This window comes from Pongo pygmaeus, chromosome 9 (genome assembly GCF_028885625.2).
Source record: "Pongo pygmaeus isolate AG05252 chromosome 9, NHGRI_mPonPyg2-v2.0_pri, whole genome shotgun sequence".
In the NCBI taxonomy this organism is placed as follows: domain Eukaryota; kingdom Metazoa; phylum Chordata; class Mammalia; order Primates; family Hominidae; genus Pongo; species Pongo pygmaeus.
Window position 1 is genome coordinate 101,867,845 of NC_072382.2, and position 22,002 is coordinate 101,889,846.

General features: G+C 36.6%; 1 protein-coding gene and 1 pseudogene across 1 annotated transcript in view; both read left to right on the forward strand.

Moving 5' to 3' along the window:
- CNTN5 (contactin 5) overlaps positions 1-22,002 on the forward strand; it is an 807,282-nt gene that overhangs the window by 784,487 nt on the left and 793 nt on the right. Inside the window, exons 20-22 of the mRNA XM_063671374.1 lie at positions 6,548-6,734; positions 7,200-7,312; positions 16,805-16,973. Of these exons, the coding sequence (XP_063527444.1) occupies positions 6,548-6,734; positions 7,200-7,312; positions 16,805-16,973 (469 nt within the window). The remainder of the gene's footprint in view (positions 1-6,547; positions 6,735-7,199; positions 7,313-16,804; positions 16,974-22,002) is intronic.
- On the forward strand, positions 2,847-3,684 carry LOC129007691 (replication protein A 32 kDa subunit-like; annotated as a pseudogene).

Genomic DNA, 22,002 nt, shown 5'->3' on the forward strand with positions numbered 1-22,002 from the left:
CACAGCAATAGAAATAATCAGCAGAGTTAACAGACAACCCACACAGTGGGAGAGAATCTTCACAGTCTATACATCCAACAAAGGACTAATACCAGAATCTACAAAGAACTCAAGTCAGCAAGAAAAAAATGATCCCATCAAAAAGTGGGCAAAGAACATGAATAACAATTCTCAAAAGAAGATATGCAAACTGCCAACAAACATATGGAAAAATGCACAACATCACTAATGATCAGGGAAATACAAATCAAAACCACAATGAGATACCACCCCACTCCTGCAACAATGACCATAATGAAAAAATCAAAACATAATAGATGTTGGCATGAACGTGGTGAAAAAGTTACACTTTTACACTGTTGGTGGGAATGTAAACTAGTACAACCACTATGGAAAACAATGTGGAGATTTCTTAAAGGACTAAAAGTAGATCTACCATTTGATCCAGCTATCCCACTACTAGGTATCTACCCAAAGTAAAAGAAGTCATTATACGAAAAAGATACTTGCACACAGTTTATAGCAGCACAATTTGAGATTGCAAAAATACGGAACCAGCCCAAATGCCCATCAATCAATGAGTGGATAAAGAAAATATGGTGTATACACCATGGAATCCTGCTCAGCCATATTAAAAAAAAGAATGAAATAATGGCTTCACAGCAACCTGGGTGGAAATGGAGACTATTATTCTTAAGTGAAGTAACTCAGGAATGGAAAACCAAACATTGTATGTTCTCACCCATATACGAACTAAGCTAAGAGTATGCAAAGTTATAAGAATGATACATTAGACTTCGGGGATTCAGGGGGAATGGTAATGGGTGGCAAGGGATAAAAGTTCTCGCATTGGGTACAGTATACACTGCTTGGGTGATAGGTGCACCAAAATCTCAGAAATCACCACTAAAGAACCTATCCATATAATCAAACAGCACTGGTTCCCCAAAAACCTGCTGAAATGAAAAAAAAATGGAAAATTAAATATTAGAAAAATTTTTTTAAAACTTGATAAGTAAAAAAAAAGGTTGATAAGAGGATGTGTTGTTGTACATTCATCCATTATAGCAAATGTACTATTCTGGTGAAGGATTTTGATAACATGGGAGGCTGCGCATGTGTAGTGGGCAGGGAGATTCGGGAGATCTCTGTACCTTCCTTTCAATTTTGCTGTGACTCTAAAATGGCTCCAAAAAAATATTTTAAGAAGTGTGAAAAATTGGACAAGCAAAGACAAAATATTAGGAAGACTACTCAATGGTTTTATATGACTGAATGAAAATGTAAAATTAGGGGAAAGTTCACAACTCACCCAGTAATCAACAGCTGCATATGGCAGAACTCATGAGTTTTAGATTTTATAACTTCATGTAAGGAAACTGCATTGTGTGTGACATGAATATCATAGAATCGTCACACCAGAAAATCAAATACACTATCTGCACAGTTAAAATAATCACTATCTTGGAGAATCAGCCTTGGAAAAAATAGAGTGTCTACTAAGAAGAACCATCCTTGGTCAGGCACAGTGGCTCACGCCTGTCCAGCACTTTGGGAAGCCAAGGCAGGTGAATCACTTGAGGTCAGGAGCTCAAGACCAGCCCGGCCAACATGGTGAAACCTCGTCCCTACTAAAAATACAAAAATTAGCCAGGTGTGGTGGCAGGCACCTGTAATCCCAGCTACTTGGGAGGCTGAAGCAGGAGAATCACTTGAACCCAGGAGCTGGAGGTTGCAGTGAGCTGAGATTGTGCCATTATATTCCAGCCTGGGCAATAGTGTGAGACTCCGACTCAAAAAAAAAGCCATTCTCTTTGTTTAGATTTTTCTCTATATTCTCCTACAGGTATTATATGAGTCAGAATTCATACTTCCTGTCTGCCACTAATAATATTATGTACATTATAATTTTAAATGAAAATAATATTTGAGAGACAAAATCAGAAAACCAAAATATGAAGGATTAAAAAACATATACTTACAAATAATAAAAATCAGAAATATTAAAATTTCAAGAAACAATGGCTCAAGCAGTTAAACAGCAGGGGAGCTCTCTAAAAATCATTCACAAACCTAGGAGAAGTACTATTTTCTCTGTTATATAAAGATGCAGAGATTTACTGGTTAACTAACTTGTCCCATTATATGTGGCTTACAAATACCAAAAGTAAAATTCACATATAGACCTTCTGGCTTTACAACTTTGGAACCCATAATCTCCTTTCTGAGGTCTATTCTGGGAAATTAATCTAATATGTGGAAAACAGGGTATATGAAGATTTCCATGGCAGCATTTTAATTAAAGGAGCAATATGAATATTTCCATGGCAGCATTTTAATTAAAAGAGCAATAATTAGAAGCTATCCAAATGTTTTACAGTAGGACAATGGTTAAATAATATGTGGTACATAGGCATATGATACAATGTTATTTTTAAAATAAGAAAATATTTCTATATAAGAGAATGAAAGCAGGACATAAAAAGTATAATTATTTTAAATATAAAAAATAGGAAGTGATACACAAAGAAAATAATTGTATGAAGGTATTAAAACGATAAGCTGTCTGTGCTCTAATTTTAATTATTGATATCTTTTTAATGATTTAAATTTGGTTTCAAGTGATTTTACATAGAGAGTTCAAAATTCATGAGTTGTTGAATTCTACGTCTGAGGAAAGAAACTAAATGAAGAGAAGTTTCAACCTTAGAAAGTGCATGTGACTTGTAAATATTGTGTAACCTCAATTCCAGCTTAAGAATCACTAAAGGAGAGAAAAGTAGCAGAGTGGTATGGCAGCCTCCGGGTTCTGAGGTGTTCTGCGACTTCCCCATACCCTAACCTTCTCGGCCTCTTCCCCAGAGAATCACAATCTAGATGTGGAACAGTGGATTTGAAAGCTATAGCAACAACTCATAGGGGAGCTGGTGAATACACGCAGTCCCCAGGAGGCTTTGGATCGCGGGCACCTTCTTAGGCAGAAAAGAAATCAAGAGCCAGAGCACAGCACATTGAACCCCAACTATATCTCAGCTGCTTTCTGCCACTTTGGTTGATGACGTGTTCAAAATTGGCAATGCTGAGATTTCACAAGTCACTCTTGCAGGGATCATCAGACATGCAGAGAAGGCTTCAACCAACATTGTTTACAAAATAGATGACATGACAGCTGCACCCGTGGATGTTCGCCAGTGGGTTGTCACAGATGACACCAGCAGTGAAAACACTGTAGTTCCTCTAGAAACATATGTGAAAGTGGCAGGCCACCTGAGATCTTTTCAGAACAAAAAGAGCCTGGTAGCCTTTATAAATCATGCTTCTGGAGGATATGAATGAGTTCACCATACATATTCTGGAAGTGATCGATGCACACATTATCACAAAGTGAACAGCCAGCCCTCAGCAGAGAGAGCACCTATCAGCAACCCAGGGAAGAGTGAAGCAGGGTACTTTGGTGAGAAGAGCTTCATGCCAGCAAATGGCCTCACTGTGGCCCAAAACCAGGTGTTGAATTTGATTAAGTCTTGCCCAAGACCTGAAGGATTGACCTTTCAGGATCTCAAGAACCAGCTCAAATGCATGTCTATATCCTCAATCAAGCAAGCTGCGGATTTTCTGAGCAATGAGGGGCACATCTATTCTACTGTGGATGATGATCATTTTAAATCCACAGATGCAGAATAACTGGAACTAATTGGGTACCTGAGATATTTTACAGCTGGACCTAGCTTCACAATCTATTTTCTCCAGCTGTGCATAAGTTTGGCCAGGTGGCTTCTACAAGTCAGTTTCATCTATAAAAGGTCTCCACCAACATCCTTTTGAAACTTACTGCTCTTCTGTTTTGTTTGAAGCTCAGAGGGAGATGGGCAATTGACAGGGATACAATCCCAGGTGGAATTTCTTGAGGAAGTTACAAATAAACTTGTTTCATACTAACATAATGCAAATAACTCTTTTATAAATGAAAATATGCTCACGCTCTCCACAACAGGGAGAACCAAAGAAAGTCCCATAAGTCAATTTGTCCCAATCATGGTGAAAGCTTGCCCCTTCTCTAGGGAACTACATCAGAAAGTTACCTACCAATAACACGCTCCATATAAAATATCAGAAGAAATGAACAGGCTAAAGTAATATAACATTTATAAAAACATACAAAAGACGAGGAAGAAAATGTGGCTAATTACTGTGGTACTCACTTCATAAAGGTGTAGTTGTAATTTCTAACTTCCTTCTTCCTCCTTCCATTTCTTGTTCCTTTTGCTTTCAGCCACCACTGAGGTTGGTTAAGGTTCTTAATATGTCATGGTAGTTAAAATGTTCATTCTTGAGATCAGAGCCTATAATGACTTCCTATGGTCACCACTGGAAGAGGCAATCCTAGACATGTTCCAGAATGTCTCCAAATTCCAATTAAACTTCTCACTGGCCACAGAGTATAGCAGCACCCTTAGCACCCTTAGCTGAAAGAGAATCTGGAAAATATGTTTGGCTTTCTAGACTCCACAGTACGCAAAACACGAAGGAGGATGAAATGGGTGAAGTAATCTATTATTTTCACCACAGTAATCAAGTTGGGGGAAAAAAAAAAAAAAGAATTACTCTCTTATAACCTTCGCCACAGTAATGCAGGATTTTTCTCGGCCCCTTCATCAGACTTGTGACAGGAGTGGCCCCATTTACTCGGCCTGCCACATTCAAGCCTTTGTGGGAGGGAGCACATGAACAAGCTCCATGTGAGGCCCACAGCCAGAACAGGCGCATGTGGATAAATGTAGGATCCTGCCAGCCAGTTCAGCTGCTGGCAGGAAAAATCTCCATGTGGGGCCCATGGCAGTGCCCAGGTGGTGCTAGGTGCCTGTGACCCCTAAGCCCCAGAGGGAGTGTTAACAGTGCTCTCTTAGCTCTGCTGTCCCCGGACAGCTGTGTGTTAGCAGCTCAGCTGACAGAAGCAAGCTCTGTGTGGGGCCTGCATTGGTTCCCAGGTGAGAGTGTCTGCAACCCTGAAACCCCAGAGGGAGTGTTACAGTGCTCTCTTACCTTCACCGTCCATGGATAGTTGTGTGTTAGTAGCTCAGCTGACAGGAGCAAGCTCTGTGCGGGGCCCGTGGCAGTGCCCAGGTCAGGGTGCCTGTGACCCCGGAACCCCAGAGGGAGGGGTGCAGCACTCTCTTACTTCTGCCATCCATGCACAGCTGTGTGTTAGCAGCTCAGTTGACCCCTTGCCTCATCACATGGGGCAACTACCCTCCACTGGCGAGGGCAAAGGGCTGGTGTGACAGACTTTCTGGGTACCTGCACTCGGTGGGTCCTGAGCTCTTGTCTGGTGTCCAAGAAGAATGAGGTCATACGGACTAACTGAAGGATAGGGAAGGTGGAGAATTTTACTGAGCAATGAAAATGGCTCTCAGTGGAGAGGGGAGCTGGAAAGGGGATGGGAAGGGCAGGTTGCCTTTCCTAAAGTTAGATTGTCTCTTCCCTGAAGTCAAGCTGTCTCTCCTCTGAAGTGCAGCCCTCTCTCATCACTTCTGACTGATGGTGGGATGTTTTTATGCACAGGATGGTGGGGGTGGGCCATAGGTAGTTTTGGAAAAGGCAAGATTCAATTGGTAAAAAGGCATTATTCAGAAAGAACAAATCAGGAGAGAATGGGCAAAAAGGAATAGAAGTACTCACTTCAGGCCACGGGTTTCAGGCTTCTCAGCTTGAAGGTACAGTTTCACTGGGGACCCATTTCTGTCTGCCTAGAATTTCTCTGCCTCCTGCCTCTGTCAACAGTAAGGAAGTAGATGGGAGAAAGGTACTCTTTGTTGCACTGATATGTAGTTAAGTTCTAGTGCCTAAACAGAGTAAAGCTTTAGCTTAATTGTGGGACAGTCATTGAGTCTCACAAAGGGATCGAGTTTGCTGAAGCCAGTTACCATAAGCTCCTAACCAGGAAAGATGATCTCAATGCATCAAAAGGGCTTTGACAGAAAGCTGTTCCTTTCTGCCTCCCTCCACCCTTCCTACCCCCAGATCCTGACAATGCTGTTTCTCTACATTCAAACCATTCCAGAGTATCCAGTGTTCTACCACCTCTTCTCCATTAAACTGATACAGCTCGTGTGATTCATCTTTATGTGAAGCTCAAGAGGAAATACTCAGATGCCACATACTCAGATAATTCATTTGAAGTTTCATGGTTTTGAATGGTAAATTGTTCTGATGACCTAATGAGAGAAAAGCAATCCAGTTTCTTTGAATGATTCTTCTTTAATGTCAGGATGCATTTTCACTCCTTCAGGCCACCAGGCTACAAGGTAGCAGCTTTTGTTGTTTTGCTGAGTACTGCTGTAGTGCTGCAATTTACACAGATGCAAAGCAGACAGTGATATGGAATGTATTTTGGCCTTATTAGTAAGACCCGTTAATTGGGTGATATAGGAGTGATTTCTTCCTATGGGTGGAGTCCAGCAACATCCAAAAAAGAGAAAAAGTTCAAGCAGCCACAAGCACAGAGGAAGCTTTAAAATTAACCTGCCATGTGATAATTTGTTGACAGGTTGGTTACTGGAAAGACATGGAACAGGAAGATACAGCAGAAACAGTCAAAACTAGAGGGAATGAGTCTTTCGTCATCCTAACAGGATTAGAAGGAAATACGTTATATCACTTCACAGTGAGGGCTTACAATGGAGCTGGATATGGGCCACCTAGCAGTGAAGTGAGTGCAACCACCAAGAAATCCCGTAAGTGACCTGGGCTTTTTGTTTGTTTCAGACAAAGGGGAAACATCTTATAACATTTCTCAAAGCCATGTGAGGTGCATAATAAGCAGAGTCAAAGGGGAGTTTTGATTCACAGTCTTGCTTCATCTGTGCAAGTCTTGATTCACAGTGCTTAGATCTGAATCCTCAAACTAGCTCAGAAAATTTTGCATTCAGAGTAGACAAAGGTTATCTTCCTGTGAAACAAGGCTAAGCGATTCTGACACAGAAGGGAGATAAAAGGATTCATGTTCAAAAGCTCAGTAGAGTAGCTATTAAAATGACACTCCTGGAGCAAAACCCTCCTTATATGACTCCAGCTGGAAGGAAGCCTAGATTGCCAGCCAACTACTAAGCAGGCAAAAAGATTGAGATACTCACAAAGAATTAAATGAAGAAACGTATTTAAGAATCCTTGTCAGTTCACTTTCACCTTTTATTTTGCAGCGCCTAGTCAAGCACCTAGCAACCTCAGGTGGGAGCAGCAAGGCTCTCAGGTTTCTCTGGGCTGGGAACCCGTCATACCATTAGCCAACGAATCTGAAGTTGTGGGTTACAAGGTCAGTATTTCTTCACTCTTTTGCATAGATACTCATCTCTGAAATTGCTATCATGAAGATGGAAAATTAATAAGGCATAAAAAGACCCATTAACCAACCTATTTGTTCTCAATCATTTTCTATCTGTATCTTAGAAAGATAGCCTTCCTATAGATAGAGAAGCCAAGGCAGTCAAAATTAGTTTCAACTGCACAAGGCACAGCAAGGGAAGGAGCAGGAAAAGTAGTGGCAATCTGAATGTAGTGTGAAGATGACTCTGTGAAGCATGATATTAGGACCAGCAGAATTTAGGCAGAGAATTCTGGCATATTCCTCCAGGAGATTAACTTTGCTGGCAGCTGACAAATATGGGACCATTTTGTTTCAGTGGAAAGACTTTCAATTAGCAAGGAAACAGAAGAAGAAAAAAAATGCAAGGACCAGAACACTAAATAGAAAACAAAAAATCCAGGGAGAGACACAGCAAGCTCCAAAACAGACCCAACATTCACATACAGTCATTCTGTTCTGTGACAGTAAGATCTGGAAATTTGATAACATGTGCAGTTTGTTTTTGAAAAATACCTTTGTTATCTGATTTTTAAATATATGCGATGTATGTATTGAATTGGCTTAATTTCAAATTCTTGTTCTATAATGTCAGATTCTGTTTGTTGCATTAAACTTCACACAGAATCATTAGTTGAATATTCACAATATTTCTAATATAATAAAATATATTAACTATAATATTTTAAAATATTTCAGTGATAATATTTAGACTGAAAGGTATCATTATAGGTGGGCTTTCAACTATCAGAGATGGTAACACAGTATTCAATATACAAAATGCTAAAATTTAAGGAGCTAAAAACTGAAGAAGTTATCAATGGAATATTTTAATTTCCATTAATATTATATCACACAAACTAGCATTTGTTAGCTACTGTAATTAGGATAGATCACAGACATACACACACACACACACACACACACATCCATCAGTAATGCTCGGGAATATTGAATTTCATCTTTTGCAGGGAGGGCAGATGGGTCATTTTCTATACCTTTCCCTTACTCCTCTCCTTTCCATACCCTTCCCCAAAAGACCATATCCTCACAACTTCTCCTCTTAGGGAAATATACTGTTTAATGCTTAGGGATAGCAGGCGAGAAATATGATAGACCATTCAAGAACCCATCTAATATCATTAGAACTATGATGAACAATATCCCAAACTGGAGAGGCAAAGTAGAATGCAAGAGAAAACCAGATAAACATGTATGGTCAACTGGAAGGCTCATATGGTTTAGGTACCTTTCAAGTGAGAATAGAGAAATACTATATAACTAGAAAAATACTCTATTGAGCTTGGGTGTAGGGATCCCAGGCTAGGTGCCACTACTCTTTGTTCACATTTGACACCTCTTTCCCAGTCATTGTTCTTACTTTTTATATATGACTGTCTCCCCAAACAGACTGAAGTCCTCAAAGGCAAGGACTTTATCTTACTTATTTCTTGTTCCTAATGTTTCTAGAATGGATGAATAATGTTGGCCCAGATAGAAATGTCTTATGCAGTTATTTATATATGTGTATTACCAAATATGTATTTTTTTCTAGCATAACCTTGCCGTTTGTTGTTGCTTAGAGGAAAAAATATCACTGGCCACTGATTCAGACAGACTTTAGTTCAAATCCTAGTTGAGTAATTTAAGTAAGTTGTTTAAACTTTCTCAGTTTTATTTTCTTAACTTCACAAATGGCAGAAATAGCAATAATAATACATATTATACAGGATTTTCTAAAGAATAATTGTGTAAAATGCTTGGCATATAAAATGTTCTCATTAAAAAACAGATACCATTTCTTACTGTTGTTGGAGCATGTCTCATTAGGTAAAATTTTTAAAATTTTAACAAAGAAACTGATCGTTAAAAGTTGCCTGCCAGTTCCCTCTTAATAAAGATAACACAAGTCATGTTGTAATACCTTGTTGCTGAGGGAAGAATCACTAGCATAGTCCATTTTAGTTGTATAAATTAATGACAAGTAGGCACACATTGCAAAAGATATTTTTTCCTTTTATTTTCTTGAAATGGTTGCACTTCCTTATATCCCTGAGAAGGAAGAATTGATTCGTATAAAAGGAGTCTGCTGATAACAAATGGAGTGAGACCTCAAAACCTTCTCCTTTGCAACTAAACCTTATTGGAAACTTCCTGATGAGTGGGATGATCCCCACTGAGAGAACTGCTAACAGGAAAGGCTCCCTGAAGGAAAGGGGACTTCAGACAGGACTGGGCTTAACCCAGAGTTTGGATTCTCCTCAGAAGGCGGGTTTTCACAGGGCAGCCAAGGATGAAAGCTCCTCCTGACACAGTCACAATGGGACAGGAATATATATTTAGAAATAATAGCTGAGAATATAAAGAGCTATAACCCAGAGAACAAAAGCTTGGAGCCCCTCTTCTGAGTATGATGTTGAAGACAGCTACTGCACCCTTGGCAATGATCCCCACACAGCAGTGAAAGAACTGTACCATCTGAAGGTGCACACTAATATAGAATGACCAGGGCTGGGCATGATACTCAGAAGGAGGATCCTTTTGATTCCTACTACATCTCAAAAATTGCTGCCAACCAAGAGTGGCACCACTATAATAGTGGGCCACCTCTTAAGCACAATGTGTGTCACTTACAAAAATTAATAAAATAGGGACACAGGACACTAATCATTTCTCTTCCCACACAGTAGTTTGAGACAGGCTTGACCCATTAAAACTGAACTTGCCCCTAGGATTCTTGGAACATTTGAAGCAGAAGACTTCTTGCTCATCGGGAAAAGGGAGAGTTTCCATACTTTATTGGAATATTAAAAAGGGAGGTCACTTAATTTTCACTCTTTGTCTTTGCAAACTACTTCACTTTTACAAGCAGAAAGGATCACTGGAAATGTGTATTGTGTGTAGGTTTGAGGCTGAGAACTTGGGATTAATGCCTGAGGCTTAAAATGCAGGGAATATATACTCCACCTTTTACGTTAAGTCCAGTTTAAGATTGAAGAATTCAGAAAAGTATTTATCTGGGAGACTTCTAGGTTGTGAAAGTTATTGAAACATAATAAATGCAGAGGAAAAAGTAGATATTTTCCCCATATATTCAGTGCATAAATAATGTAATAAATGATTCTTTTGTACAGTTAAGATGCTATACACAGGGTAGACATCCTGAAAAAGTGCACTACAAACTGGATCTCATAAAGATAGAGACTGGTGGTTATCAGAGGCCAGGAAGGGGAAAGGAGAGTGAGGAACAAAGAGAGGTTAATCAATGGGTACAAATATACTATAAGATAGAAGAAATAAGATCTGGTGTTTGATAGATCAGAAGGGTGACTATAGTTAATAATCTATTGTACACTTCAAAATAGCTAGATGAGAATAATTTGAGTGTTCTTAGCATAAACAATGATAAATATTTAAGGTAATGGATAACCCAATTACCCTGATTTGATCTTTACACATCATACACATGTATCAAATTATCATATTATCCTGAAAATATGTACATCTATTATGTATCAATAAATATTTAAAAAGTAAATGATATAATGGAATAATACAGTGCCCTTTAATGTTTAGTAGTTGAACTCCTTTCAGGCAGATAAATATACATTAATACCTCTAGGAATTTTAAAATTTATTTTGCCATTTCCCATGGAATATAATAAGAACACTATAAAAATATATCAGTACATTATAAAATTTTAAAGCTTATATTAATAAAGTAATTGTAATCTTGAAAAGTAAACTATAGAAATAGCACAAGATAAAACAGCAGAATTTGACATTTGAGCTACCCATTGTCCAAGAAAGCATTGTCTTAGTCCTTTTGTGCTGTTATAACAGATATCTGGGACTGGGTTATTTATAAAAAATAAAAATTTACTTCTCTCAGTTCTGAAGGCTGAGATGTCCAAGATCAAGGCTCCAGCAAAGTCCGTATCTGATGAGGGTCCACTTTTGGTTTCCACAATGGTGACTTGAAAGCAGTATTCCTCAAGAGGGGAGGAACACCGTGTCCTCACTTGGCAGAAGGCAGAAGCGCAAAAGGGCCAACAACCATGAGAAGCCTCTTCTATAAGGGCACTGATCATATTCATGAGAGGAGAAGTCCTTGTGATATAATCACCTGTTAAGGGCCCCACCTCTTAATACTATCACACTGGCAACGCCTGAATTTTGCAGGGGACACATTAAAACCATAGCGGCATAGATCTTACTTTCTTACTTGATTTCAGACATTGAGGTGTCAGCAACATATATAACTAGCAGATATGACCAGAGAAAGATGATAACAGAAATTTTGCTAACAGATATTAGGAGAAAAAAAAAAAGAGGTCTCCCTATCACAAAATCTTGTCAGGGCCTTCAAAAGTGACCAAGAATATCATGAAAGATAGATGGAATTGAACCACATATAATTGCACAATAGGTAACACATTAAAATTGAATTCATTTAGGTGAACATTAAGCAGTACCTAGTGGTGAAACTTTTCACTGATTTATTTTTGAGATTGTCTATGAGATGCTGGGCTTCTTGGAATTTTGTTTAAGAAATCCAGATTTAATAGTAATAATTTCAAGATACCATAGTTTTCACTAACAAGTAAGGACTAAAAGCATAGAGAACCAGCAAGATGTTGGAAAGGATTGTCTGTTATACCAAATAATAATACAAATACTTTCCACTCAAAATAACTTTCCATTTGAGAAGTTGAATCCAATTTGGTAATTTATTTAGCATATTTATGACTTTTCTTCAGGTCAATAAACATGTGCCACTTTATTTTGTTATATTTACATTCCCCAATTCAGAATCAACTGCCTATTTTATTAATACATTATTTATAAATGATTGGGAAAATGAAACAAAAACTTCAAATGAAAGTTTTCATACCTTGACTTGTTTTTTCAAATAAATGTTTTTAAACAAATAAAATTTTATCTTTACAACTCCTATAATTTGGGGTCTCTATCTAGAATCCTTACTAATTATAGCACATAAGACTCACCATTACTGGTGTTACTAAAGAAATGCCAAAAAAACTTACGGACTAAAGTATATTCAGCCGTAATTTTTAATGATCTTGAAAATGGAAAATATTTTTCTTTACACCATGAAAGTAACTTACTCAGATTATAAAGTAAAACAACCATTTTATCTCCACCTTATTTTCTTCACACAGACTTATGCTTGAGTGAAAGGGAAAATAAAACTCAATGTTCAGGGGCTATGCTTTCACTTCAGCAAATGTCCCCTTCCCCACAAACAGAAACTATTATCCCTTCAGAAAAGACACAAGCAGTCAGAAAGAATTCAGGACCTCAGGCTATAATCCAAGCGAAAACTATTAGTTTTTCAAGTCTATATCTAGAAAATAGCCTTTCCTAGATATACAACCCCTTCACCAAATATCTCCCCTCACCCACATCTACTTTCTACCTGTTTACAGAGCTAGGGCAAATAGAAGGAAATCAGGCCCAAAGTTTACTAGTTATTATACAATCCATCAATACTGTAGTAGTCCATTTTCACATTGCTAATAAAGTCATTCCTAAGACTGAGCAATTTGTAAAAGAAAGAGTTTTAATGGACTCACAGTTCCACGTGGCTGGAGAGGCCTCACAATCACGGTGGAAGGTGAAAGGAATGTCTCACACGGCAGCAGACAAGAGAAGAGAACTTGTGCAGGGAAACTCTCCTTTATAAAACCATCAGATCTCATGAGACTTATTCAGTATCATGAGAATAGCACGGGAAAGACTTGTCCCCATGATTCAATTACCTCCCACCAGGTCCCTCCCATAACATATGGGCACTGTGGGAGCTACAATTCAAGATGAGATATGGGTGGGAACACAGCCAAACCGTATCAAATACAGAGGTTCTCATTTGTTTATGCAACTTAGATATCAGTTGAGCTTCCAGATTCCTGAGATATATGTACACTTGGGTTGATACTGTTTTACATACCCGCTAGAACTTTGAAGCTCATCCCTGTATTTCTCCAGTTTCTTGGGAACTGTATAGTCTATAGCCACCCTAGTCTCTGATTTCTTTTATTTTGCAGCTCTTCTTTCATCTTATATTCACTCTAAATATGAGACTCAGCCTTCTTTTCTGTGTTTCCACAAATTAAAAAGACTCATATATAATGACTTCAGTTGGAAGATAGGTACATGGGGTTCGTTATAGTATCCTCTTTACATTCATTTATGCCTGAAATTTCTCAGAATTTTTAATAATTGAAACGGAAATGGCTCATGTCATATCCAGTATATATATGAAGCAGACTTTTTGGAAATGCTGGGGAGATACAGTTAGAAAGGAAAAACATGAAGCAAACATCTGCAACGTGCCCAAAAAGAAATCTTGTTGTTAAAATTGTGTTCAGCCACCCTGCAGGCAGTGACTTCTCACTGATACTAAGTCTCCCAACTTCTATTCATCTAACTTCCATTGTCTTACTGACTCCTTCCTTCCCATCCCATTGTCACTGAGGCTTTAGATTCCTCACCCTTATTATGAAGAGCAGTTGTACCCATCAACTCTTCCCAAGATGCTCATCAGAGGAACAGGCCTTTCGTTTAATATGAGCCGTCCTTCCCAGGAGTACTTTGGGTACAACCAGCAAAAATTTATTCTGTTATATTTTTAGCACACTCACCTCAATATTCTACGACCATCAAACATATAGAATAGCCATTTCCAGATCATGCCTTTGAGAATAGCAATGCCACATTAACTTTCTATTTAGGATCATCTCTTTGGGTAACCCACTGCTCTCAGTTTTTTTTTTTTAATACCAAAATTTGAGAATAGTCTTGACAATACATTAGACAATTTTCTTTATGCATAATCATAGCTGTCATTGCAATTGTCAATCTATAAATGTCCATATTCTCTAAGAACTCTCTGGACTCCTTACTGTCAATAACTATTTTTTATATGTCTTGATAACTTCTTAACCTTCTCATAGTTCTCATTCTTATTCATCTTTTCTAAATCAGGATTTTAAAATGAGCCAAGATTCTCTAAAGCACTGAAGATTAACTATTAATTTAATGTATCTTTTTACTTAGTAGATCTACATATATGTATAGCACTCCATCTCCCTGGATATATTGGTAAAAGGCCACACTTAATCTCAAACTCCTTTTGACACCACTAACTAATTTTTTTCCCCTGTCTTTACCTTTGAATCCTAAATCTCAACTGATCCACAAATTTTTCTTCAACTCTAGAACATTAGATATGCATTGCTGGATGTATTTTCCTTTGTCATAAGAACTGTAATTTATTGAACCATAATAACACTGTCCTCTAAAATAGTCACTCCCCTGCCAATCCTCACCAATTTACATACTTTCCCATTCCCATAAATTTGCTTTCTAATTACCTCACATGGATGATCAGAATTCTAATTCATCACGATGCTCCAGATGAAATCAAAAGCATACAGATATATTTGTCACATTTTAAGACAAAAGAAGCTGCTTATGGCATCCTCCAGGAAGTGTTCCTGATTTCCCCAGTCTTGACTAAGTACCCACTTTGTGCATTACTATAGCATCAAATATACTTCCCACTGCAGTACATACCATACTTCCTTGCATTGTTTGTCTGTCTTCAATATTAGACTATAAATGCCAGGAAGACCATAACCATGAGGTCTTATTCTCTGATGAATCTCCAGTATCTAGCACTATGCCTGGCCTGCATGAGATGTCCAATAAATGTTTGATAATGCTGTTATCACCTTCCATTTACACTGAGGCTATAGGATCCTTCACAATAAGGATTTCAATAGATACAATCGTTGCACGTCATAATTAAATGGAGAATTCACTTCCTTCCCAAGAACATGAAGTAGATTTAAAATTAAATGAAAAAAAGGAAGTGAAATGGAGGGAGCATTTATTACTAGAATTCAGAGGGTTCAAGTACACGCAGGCTTCAATATGTGGAAATATTGCTTCTCTAAAGTATTTTTGGATTTTTTTTGTATGTAAGTTAATTCAAGCTCAAAACACATTTTCTGTAGGAAAATATATGTCAATAATTATCTAATTTCCCAAGTCAGTTCATATTTTATGATGCACTTGAAATACCAACCCTTTAACAGTGAATAAACAATGATGGCAACAGAAGGAGTAGCTTTCTCTTATTAAGCTTATCATACACCAGGTCCTGTGCTAGGTGTTCTACAGGCGCTTTCTCATTTTATTCCCCTAAAACACTAAAATTGTTATTATTATCTCTACCATACAGTAGAATAAATTGAAGTTTACAAAAGTTAGTAATTTGCCCAAATTTTCCCAGCCAGGAAGGTATAGGAGATTTTGTTTTCTTTTGCTATGTTTTGTAGGAAATTGTTTCATATCCAGATCTGTATGAATACAAAGCCATTTTTCTTTCCATTATACACTTATAATACCAATTATGAAAAAGCACAAAAAACAATGAATCTGAATAAAAACACATTTAAACACATCTTAACTGCCACTACTTGACTATTGTACCAAAAATTTTACTCGACTATTTTTGGAGGCAAATAATAATACGATATAGTAAAATAGCTCTGAAGTGATGATCAAATATAAATCTTCTGATGAGATTCCTACCCTAACTAGCCACATGGTCTTGTACAAGTCACCTAACCTTTATGGCCTTCATTTTCTAATATGTAAACACAGGATTATCCTGTGTCCTGATTTGCAGTTCCAAAATTGTTTTCCGTGCGTGCATGTTTAATTATAATACCACAACAGACGTCTAAAATGCTTTAGCTTTGCTACACCATGTATCCAAATGCTGATTTTACCAAAAAGCAAACCACTACAAAATAAAAATTAAAAAAATAAAATTTTCACTTTCAACTGTTTCCTACATTGTTAGGGATTTATTATTGGTATGTTTAACAAATTTTCTTTACTCCTTTCAAACTATTTGAAGATAAGCTTTCCAAACTTCCTTAGGATATTTCAATAACCAAGCATAACAGACTCTCCATGATCTGCCTCCTCTCTACCTACTTCTCTAGCCTCATTCCTCACTATTCCCATATATCCCCTCTCCATTCCCTGCTGTCATGCCATTGTTTCTTATTGCTTAGATGTAGTTATTAATTTTATCTTATCTCTTTCTGGAATTCTCCTCCCTTTCTCACACTGGTCCACTCTATCATATTTAAATATGTAGTTCAGACATCACTTCCTCTGGAAGGCCTTCACTAAACCCCTAGACAAAATTAAACTCTCTCCTGTACCTCCATGGCCCTTTTGTACACTTCTACTGCAGTGTACTGCACATGTATTACATTTGCTTATGTAACTGTCTAAACTGTAAGCTCCTTGTGCTTATCTCAGAATGTGACGCATAGTAGGTAGTCAATGTGCATTTGGAATCTTTCATATCAAATGTCTAAACCTTGTCATTACTCACAGGTTTTTTATAGGCAAGAGGGTCACAGCAACAGCCAAGTTATTGAGACACAGAAACTTCAAGCAGTAGTACCACTCCCAGATGCTGGAGTCTATATTATTGAAGTTCGAGCATATAGTGAAGGAGGAGATGGAACAGCTAGTTCTCAAATCAGGGTACCATCATATTCAGGTAAGTTTTGACATAGTAGATTTAATTTGCTGACAACCAACAATTACAAGGTGGTATGAAAGTCATCAAAATTGATGTGATAGATTTCATGGTTCAGAGATTTTGAGGGATTTCTCCTCTCTGATTTTTATATTATCTTCTGATTAATATGAACCATAGTAATCTACTCACAATTGCAGAATTTCTGCAAATCTAGAAAGGAGTTGACATTTTCATTAGAATGTACTGATTTGTGAAATGTCCTTGCCTGTCCTGGTCTCAAGTAGTACCTTGCTAGCCATTTGGTTTTTGGAGTATAGCTTTTAAACTGATATTACACTGGTTTTGACATACCTACATTTCTGTTGTTTTGATTGCCTTTATTGTTAGAAAATAAGGAGTTTAAAGAGAAGCTTTTAAAATTGAAATGTGACCATATTTATTGATTTCTAAACAAATTATAAATTTTATTGAACATTATTATTAACAATATTAATAATTGCTAGCTTTCACTGACCCTTATTATATGTCTGGCATGGTCAAAAGTGCTTTACATACATCATCTAAGTTTAGTAACAATCATATGAGATAGGTGACATTTTTACTGTTTTGCAGAAAACATTTAAGTAACTTGCCTAAGACCACACTATTACTAAGTTTCAGAACCAGGATCAAAACCTGGGTATGATTGTCTCCAAAACCACATATCTTCACCACCACCATCATTATTACATAAGCAAGGGAAAACTGATTAAAGGAAGCAAGATTTTAGAAATTTAGAAGAAAGCAACCATTTTGTAGAGATAGTAAAAGAAAAAAAAAAAAAAGCAAAAGAATTAGATAGGCAAATTTCTAATTTTAAAGGTATTAGACAATTTTATGAGAACATTATGAAACATTTTCTCATGTATAATTAGTGGGTAATTAGGAACATCATTTGTTGAGCAATCATTCCCAAGCAGAATTATCAACCTACAGGGAAGTGTCCCGTCATGCTCTGTATGTGGCCCTATGTTATTTAACATATTTATCAACTTGAAATCAGACCAGAGGCATTGCTCGTGATTTTTTTAATGCCACCAAGTAAAATGGGAGATAAATACAGTGTAGAAAAGAATGAGACAGACTGAAACTTTAAGGAAAAGCTACTGACATAATACTTGATAATTTTTTTTAACTTTTTAAGTTCAGGGGTACTTGTGCAGGTTTGTTACACAGGTAAACTTATGTCATGGGGTTTTGTTGTTCAGATTATTTCATCAGCCAAGTACTAAGCCTAGTACCCATTAGTTATTTTTCCTGATCGTCTCCCTCCTGCCAACCTCCACCCTCTGATAGGCCCTAGCATATGCTGGTCCCCTCTATATGTCCATGTGTTCTCATAATTTAGCTGCCACTTACGATACTTGATAAGTTCTCCCGTAAAAATACAGGATAAGGAACATTACTGATAATTGATAAGATTTGCATACCTGTAAATTAGATATTACATCAACATTAATTTCATTTTTTTAAAAACTGTACTGTGGTTATATTTTTAAAAGCCTTATTTTTAGGAACTATACATTAAAAAATTTAGAGGAAAAGGTGCATCATATCTGCTATCTGCAATTTCATTTCAAATGTTTCAGAAAAATGTATATATGTATAGAAATAACAATAAAGCGAGAATGATAAACTGTTAACATTTAAGGAATCTGGGTGAATTCCTCAGTCTCACAACTTTTCAGTACACCTAAAAGTATTTTTAAATGTATAGTTAAAAATACAAAACATAAGATGGGAGAAATCTGACTTTTTCAGAAATTCTGGTGAAAAGATCTAAGAATTTAAATTTTATTGTGGTCACACAAAAATTTAATATGCTTTATGATTCATTTATAAAAGTATAGTTTTAACAACAAGAAAAGTTATAATGTCTCTGCATTAATTATTTCACAATTGAACGGTTCAAATGAGGGTGCTGAATTTTCAAGAGCATCTTAAAACACTATTTCCTGAAAAGCAAAATATACGACAACCTTCCTCTTGCTTCAGCACGTCAGATTCCTAGACAGCAATACAGTGAGCATTTACTGAGGCCTCATCACGTTCCTGGGATTAAACTAGGTGTTTTCTATGTATTATTTTATCTTTCTAGCAATCCTTTGGGGTAGGTATTTTATTCTTCTCTGACTCCCTAAGGTTACTTTCAACTCTAACACTATCAGATTCTATAGTATTATCTGAATAAGATCAGCCTCAACCTTGGAAGTACTTATGATAACCTTAATTCTCCCATTTATATTTTAAATTGTAACTTCTATTCCAAGAAAAAAAATGTCAACTTTTATATTTCAGTTAATAACATTTTGGCCAGTGCAACCCACTTCCTGAGTTTCAACATGGGAAACTCTTACACTATTGTCTACCTTAGACTCAGAACCTGAGTCATGATCGGTTTCAGTTTTATCATATTGCAAAAACCAAATGCCTAAGATATCGAATGACTTGCCCAAGTGAAACAGCTAGTTAGTTTTATAGCTGGGGCAAGAACTTAGTCTAATATTGCTCTTTCTGTTGTTTTGTGGGGTTGTTTGCTATATGAAAGTAATATGTTTTAGCTTTGTAGATTGTATTTGGAATTTGAGACACAGACCCTACTTAGCATTCTGAAAGTGAGATATTTTTACAAAAGTGTCATGTAAGTTGATTTAACAAAGATGCAGCCACTCCCAATAGCTAGAAAGGATGTTTTCATGTTTTTTATTTATTAAGCATGCACATACGACTCCAGTGAGTCTTTGTCATCTTGCCTTTCTTATAACTCACAAGTGGCTATGTGCTTCACAATAACTCCATTTTGTACAAGTTGAAATATATGCAACATTCTCCAATATGATGATTGATAAGTTCTAGTAGTGTATTAGCTGTAAAAATTTTCAAAGGAAAGATTTACTGCTTTTTGCATTGTGTGTGTGTGTGTGTGCACGCGCATGTGTGTGTTTACCAAACAAATTATTCTCTAGCTCTTAAGTAAGCATCAGGAAAATAAATTCAGCCTCCCTTTGCAACTAAAATTACCCCCAAAATCCCATTACACTCAGTCTAGCCAGAGAGGATTACCTTGACAGAAGATTCCAGCAATTGGGTAGTAGATTATATTATTATTATTAGGGTTTTAACTAAGGCCAATCATTGTTTTAAGAGAGATAATACACAAATATCTAAATCCACTAATTCCTACCTCAATTACTTTAAGCAAGTTTACAGCCTTTCTAAGCCCCAGTTCCACCTGCAAGGGGAGAATAAATAATTGTATTTACCATATAGGAATGTTATGAGGATCAAATAAGATGACATATATAAAAAGCTTTGTAGAGTATGTGGCATACAATAATCATTTATTAAACAATCAATTATGATCATGATGCTTCAGAAGACTTCTGGCTTGAAGAACCACTCCTGAAGTTAGTATCTAAAAGTCACTTAGTTTGTGGTTATGTAGGGCTATTAAAACTACTTCAGACCGATCAACCTTGGATCAGTCAATTTAATCCAACAGCGATTCTAATATATTAGCTGCATACAATGTTTTTGTCTCATAAAAGAACCTCTCCTGGATATAAGAAAGAGTGATGAAAGATCACCATTTTTTGCCAACTTTGGCACGAGAACCTAGAATTTAAGCTCACTCAACTGAAATAATCAAGAACACATAAATAAATTCAGTAAATAAAATAATGTTATTAGATTTTAAAATTTACTAGAGTAATCATAGTCATGTATTTCTTAATGATGAGGATAACTTCTGATAAATGCATCCTTCGGCAGTTTCATTGTGTGAACATCATAGGGCATACTTACACAAACTTAGATGGTATAGCTTACTACACACCTAAGGCATATGGTATAGCCTATTGCTCCTAGGCTATAGACATATATAACATGATACTGTACTCAATACTGTAGGTAATCGTAACACAATGCTATTTGTGTATCTAAACATAGAAAAATTACAGTAAAGACACAGTCAGTATAAAAGATAAAAAATGGTATACCTCTATAGGGCACTTAACAGGAACAGAGCTTGCAGGGCTGGAAGTTCTGGGTGAGTCACTGAGTGATTGCCAAGTGAATGTGAAGCCCTATGACTTTACTGTACACTGTCGTAGACTTTATAACTGTATACTTAGGCTATATTACATTTATAAAAATAATTTTTCTCTAATAAATTAAACTTAGCTTTCTTTAACTGTTTTACTTTATAAACTTTAAATTTTATCTCTTTTGTAATAACACTTAAAACACATACATAATACAGATAAAAAAACATTTTCTTTATATCTGTATTCTATAAACTTTTTATTTTTTTATTTTATTATTATTAAAGTTTTAGGGTACATGTGCACAATGTGCAGGTTAGTTACATATGTATACATGTGCCATGCTGGTGTGCTGCACCCATTAACTCGTCATTTAGCATTAGGTATATCTCCTAATGCTATCCCTCCCGTATTTTATTTTATTTGCTTTTTAAACTGTTTTGTTAGAAACTAAGACACAAACATCCACATTACTGTAGGCTTAGGCCTAGGTCAGGATCATCAATATCAGTCTTCCGTCTCCACATCCTGTCTCACTAGAGGGTCTACAGGGGCAATAATACACATGGAGCTATCATCTCTTGTGATAATAATGCCGCCTTCTGGAAGCCCTTCTGAAGGACATGCCTGAAGTTGTTTTACAGTTAACTGTTATTCTGTAAGTAGGAGTACACTAAAATAATTACTAAAAGAATAGTAAATACATAAGCCAAATAACAGTCATTTGTTACCATTATCAATTAAGTACTGTACATTATACATTTATATAACTAGCAGAACAGGTTTTACACCAGCATCACCACAAATATGTGAGTAACGTATTGCATTACAACAGTGTAATGGCTACAACATTACTAGGCAATAGGAATTTTTCAGTTCCGTAATAATCTCAGGGGGCCACCATCAAATATGCAGTCCCCGGTGGACTGAAATGTCATTATGTAGCTCATGACTGTAAATTATGA